General features: G+C 53.5%; 1 protein-coding gene across 1 annotated transcript; it reads right to left on the bottom strand.

Annotated features, from left to right (window-relative positions):
• Positions 1–1,671: 1,671 nt before the first annotated feature.
• LOC141020802 (uncharacterized) lies at positions 1,672–2,007 on the bottom strand. The gene has a single exon (XM_073495746.1). The coding sequence runs from the start codon at positions 2,005–2,007 to the stop codon at positions 1,672–1,674; it is 336 nt and encodes a 111-aa protein (XP_073351847.1).
• Positions 2,008–5,062: the final 3,055 nt, after the last annotated feature.

Here is a 5,062-nt window from a genome sequence, read left to right as displayed (position 1 = left end):
TGATACGGTATTATGATATGATACCCCATCATGTCTTTTCTTATTGAATTGTGTGCTACATCATTCAAAAAAATTAATTGACATGAATGATATCGCTTATAATACTCCGATTACGACCAGCCTAAGGGTAGAAGCCCTTCTAGGCGTGTGTGCGCGTCTGTGCAGGCACAGAGGTGCGTGACCTGGTAGATGTCGGGGCGGCGGCTGCGGCTGTTGTCGTGGCTGGGCTGACAGTGGCATGGAGTTCGTCATGGCATGAGGTGTTGTGATGGGGTTCATATGGTAGAGGTGAACTCTTCGACGATCCGGATGCCCACAGGTGGTCTCTCTTCCTTGCCCCCCCCCCCCCCCCCCCCACACCCGAGCATAGCCACGTTGCGCCCCGTCCGCCATGGCGCTCGGCCGCAAGACATCGCCGGCCACCACCCACCGACGAGCACCGCCTCCTGCAGCGCCGTCTCTCCTTGATCTCCTACTTCCCTCCGATCATCCCTATGCGGCTATGCGCGCCGCCTTCAAGAACGGCCGCCACCCACCTCTGGCACCACCAGGCCGTCGACCGCAAATCTCACCTCACCGCCTACCAGCGCCGCCTCTGGTAGGCCTGGCTTCATGCACCGAGCTCGCCACCGCTAGAAGAGTAGAGTAGGCGGAACTCGCACTACTGTAGCTCCTCGGACAGGCAGATGAGCTCACCGCCCTCGGGCGCCATAACCAGACGCTCTTAATCCACCTGCATGAAGGAGCTCAAGGTGCCTCCGAGTCGTTCTCCGGATCCCTTCAGGAGAAAAGAAAGAGGCCAACGAGCTTTGGACCATGATTTAAGCCTGTTTTGCGTGCGTCCTCGCCAGATCACTGGACGTTATCGCTAGACGATGGTCGGGTGCCTCAGCTGCGCTGCTGCTCGCCGGTGATGGTAGGTGATGTGGCGAAAATGATATACTTACGGACTACCTACGCATTTGAGTTACGGACGGCTCCCTCTAACCAATCACTCCACCCCGTGCATTTAACTGTGGGCCCTCTTCCCTGATTTCCTCCAACAAAAAAAGGCCACACAAGCCCGTAAGCTAATTCCGTAAGCTGCCATCCGTAGGTGTAGCATTGTTCGTGACGTGGTGCACTGCACACAAACTGTTTGGTGAAATATCACAATGCCAGAGAGAGGGAGAGGAGAGAGACGCGTGGCAATTTTTCCCAGGTCAGCCCTCACGTGTGGGCCACAAATGTGATAAACATGTTCAATTTAAACTTTTAATCCAACCAAATATTAGTGTTTTTGAAACAGAAAACAAATTTTATGATTGGTTTTGACGAATTAAAAAAAACAGGTAGTTTTATGTTATATACACATGCTCTAAACGTGGAGAACTTAAAAAAATAATACCATCTAGGACTAGCCCTTGAAAATAGAAAATGCAAATTTGGAGATGTAAAACATGAGATGTACAAGTGCAACTCCAATAGATGATGTAAATTGGAGATGTAAAAAATATAAACTTCAAATACTACTTCATTTCAAACATAGTTCGTTCAACTACTACTTCATTTTAAACATAGTTAAACATAGTCCTAACTAAAACATAATTAAACATAATTCTAATTTGAAGGACTACTACTAGTCCAAACTACTACATCCATCAAACTACTACTACAACGACCACTACTAGTTCACACTACTACAACTCGAAGATGAAACAACTCCACGTCGGGGCTCCTGAACTGCTCCCAGAACTCATCCTTGTCCGGGACGTCGCACCCCTCATCCTCGTTCGAGTCACCCCAGTCAGACAAGTCAAACTCAATGGGGATCACCGTCGAGGGGCCGGCCTCGTCCTCCTTCTTCTTCTCCTGCTCAACGTCGCGCTTCCACCAGAACTCCTGTTTGGCCTGCACACACTCTGGATACTCACGTGCGAACCTCGCCATCGCCGCCTCGTCGCTATCGCCGGGACTAACGACAATGGCGGGCCTCTTCTTCGTCTTCTTCGTCGTGATCTCCTCCATGCGAATGCTTCCCGGCACGAGCAACTCCGCATCCACCTAGTCTTGATCTTCGGGAAGTTGAGGTCCTTCCTCGACCTCCTGACATGCCACACCGCCATGTCGTAGGCACACGCAGCCTCGTGGATCGTGGGGTAGATGCCGAGCCAAAAGCGGCGGCTGGCGTCGCTAAACTCCACCCCAAAGTTGTCGGAGGGCTTTGCCCTGACGCCAAAGAACCCTGTCTTGCTCTTCGGGGTCTTCCTCGGCGGCATGGCAATGGCTGGGCGAGGCGACTGAAATGCGGTGGTCGAATTGGGGCGACAGCGGGTGGAGGGGTGGCAGCGGCAGCGGCGGTGGTTGTGGGGCTGGGCAGTGCTGCCTGGAGGCCGAATCCGGTGGCGCTGGCGTGTGGTGGGCAGGTGAGCGGCCGAATCGGGCGGTGGCGTGGCGGGGGGAAATGCGGCCGATTCGTGACGTGTGGGTGGGGCCATGGTGTGGTGATGGCTGGGCGGAGGCTTGGCGGTCGGGTGGTGGCTGCGGCGACGGCAGACACAGCTGCGGGGACGAATCGCGCGGCGGCGGCCATAGCGGAGGAAAAACGCCCTGTTCGCGGCGTGCGGTGGTGGCGGAGGAAAAACGTCCTATTCGCATCGTGCGGTGGCGCACGGCAGCCGGAACGCGTCGGAACCGGCAGCGGGGGTGGTGGAGAGGCCAGATCTGGCGCGGGGAGGTGGGCGGGCGGCGGCAGTGCGGCTGAGCGACGGGAGGAAGGCGAAGTTGATGAGTAAAGGAAGTGAAAAGGCGATTGACGGTTGGCGCGCGACCAGCCGTTTTACATCTCCTGTAAATGGAGGTGCAAATTTACACTGTGCGGTGGTGTAGTTTACATCTCCGGAAGACGGAGATGTAATTTTTTTTGCATTTACATCATCCATCCGTTGGAGATGTGTTTTTGGGCCCGGAAGATGCAAAAATGAGGTTTCTTTTATTGGAGATGCTCTAAGTGCTAGCCTAGCCCGCCCGTGGAGAGTTTAAATGGAGAGGCAGGGTAGGGGAGCCCATCCGTCCTGCCTAGCTAATATATACCAGTTCCTGGAATTGTGACCGAACCACCGTAGTACCAAAATGGAGCCGGAGATAACGGGCCACCGTCTCCACCCAGGCTGCACCTTGGTGCTGAAAGCCGACGGCGAGGCCTTCAACTGTGCCGCCTGCATGCGTGGAAGCTCCCAGGCCTACCGGTACAGCTGCGAGCACCTGGACCTCCACGGGCAGTGCGTGATGTCGCCTGACTCCTTCTCCTTCTGGGGCCACCCGCACCACCCTCTCGAGCTGGTGAAGTCCGGCCCGGACCTGGCAGGCACCCTGAGGTCCACCAGGCCCGAGGTGGCCGAGGCCCTCGTGGCCTCCTCTCCGGCGGCCGACGGCCGCATCCCGGTCTACTGCAACATGTGCACCAACGAGATCCGGGGCATGCACTACCGGTGCACGCCGTGCGGCGTGTTCATGCACCCGGTGTGCGTGCAGCTCCCGGTCACGGTGGCCAGCGCGGCGCACCAGGAGCACGAGCTCACGCTCATTACGACGTGGCCGTCCATGTGCCACGCTTGCATCACGCCGCTCACATGGGAGTACCGCTGCTTCCCCTGCCTCCGCCACTTCCACGTCAACTGCATCCCGGAGCACCACCACTTGCTCGGCGCGCCCTACTCCGCCGGCGACGACCCGAACGGCGTCCCGGACCACACGAGGCGGTTCGGGGTGATCCTCCCGCCGAAGCCGCCGCCGCCCCCGAAGATGTTCGTGGAGCAGGGGGACCTCTTCGCCGGCATGAACCCGCTTGGCATCATGGACCCGTTCAACATGCCGAGGCGGGGACCGAGCGCCGATCACAGCGTCCAGCCGGACCCATGCGGCGGAGCCTTCCCTTACAGCGGCGAGTTCGGCCGCTCCACGTTCGGACAGTAACCACGGTGGTCTTTGAATCAGGACAACTGCAACATCTCCGCGCACCGTCGATCAGTGGCCTCGCAATGCAAATCTGAATATCTGATCTGTGTGGAAGATCTACAGTTCCATCGTTTGTTTAGTTTCATTCATCCTCGTCTTGTTTGATTTGTATCATGCATGGCCCTTCCTTTCTTTTGCTCCGCTGCGAGATGTAAGCGTGTGCCGCGTTGTCTTTACTTGTTGTTAAGTTTGGAAACATAATATAAGGTGATTACTATGTTCAAATTTACGAAAATGCTAAAATCTTACGTCTGATTTTAAAACGTGGCGAATAGGACGTTTTTTATGGCAAATTATGTGTCACGAGCATGACAATTCCCTTTAGCAATCATGTCAAATCCTGACAAAAAATTGAACATGCCGCTGAATTGAATCCGTGAGAAATTTGATCTCCTGCCAACCTAGTTCTTTTACTGCCAAGGCCGCGAAAAGTAGACCTGAAGCTTCTGCCTACAAAACAGAATTCACATCCAAAGAAACAACCTGGATAAAGATAGAATGATTCAAGGTGGGATTTAGAAAACAGAATTCACATCTGAAGAAACAACCTAGTTCTTTTACTCCAACAGTGGCCATTACCCCCCTCCCCTCGAAGGATTAAAAGCCGCAACTAAAAAAGCTCTGGAACCGCTAATATGAGATTGTACGGACAAATAAACATAATGGTTATGCGTGGATGATGTGAGTCTGTTGGAAATTCCATTAAAAGGATTTTGTTTTTGAGACACATAGTATCCCTATGAGCATCTTCGAGAGATTGAGCCCACGGGTCTTGAGATTGATAAATCACCACGGACGCTTCGCTATCGACCGGAACATCGCCTCCCACTGAAAGAATATTCTGTCTTTATGAGACACCAAAGCGACAAACCTGAGGTCTGATCGCTAGTGGGCCCACATGACAATGACACATATCATATAATCTGTCCTAATTTCATAATGAACATTAAGTATTAACCTTATTGTGTTTGTTTCTACTGCATCGTCTCAATTACAAGCATATTTGATCTACAATAAACTACAAGCATGTTTCTACTGCGTCATCTCAAGTTCTAAACAGAGCTGT

Source organism: Aegilops tauschii, chromosome 3 (assembly GCF_002575655.3).
Source record: "Aegilops tauschii subsp. strangulata cultivar AL8/78 chromosome 3, Aet v6.0, whole genome shotgun sequence".
Taxonomy (NCBI): domain Eukaryota; kingdom Viridiplantae; phylum Streptophyta; class Magnoliopsida; order Poales; family Poaceae; genus Aegilops; species Aegilops tauschii.
Note: the sequence above shows the minus strand (reverse complement) of the source record. Positions and strands in the feature narration are given on the sequence as shown.

Bases quoted from the DNA above. Each gene is read 5' to 3' on its own strand.
- LOC141020802 (XM_073495746.1), bottom strand. From the start codon at position 2,007: ATGGAGGAGATCACGACGAAGAAGACGAAGAAGAGGCCCGCCATTGTC.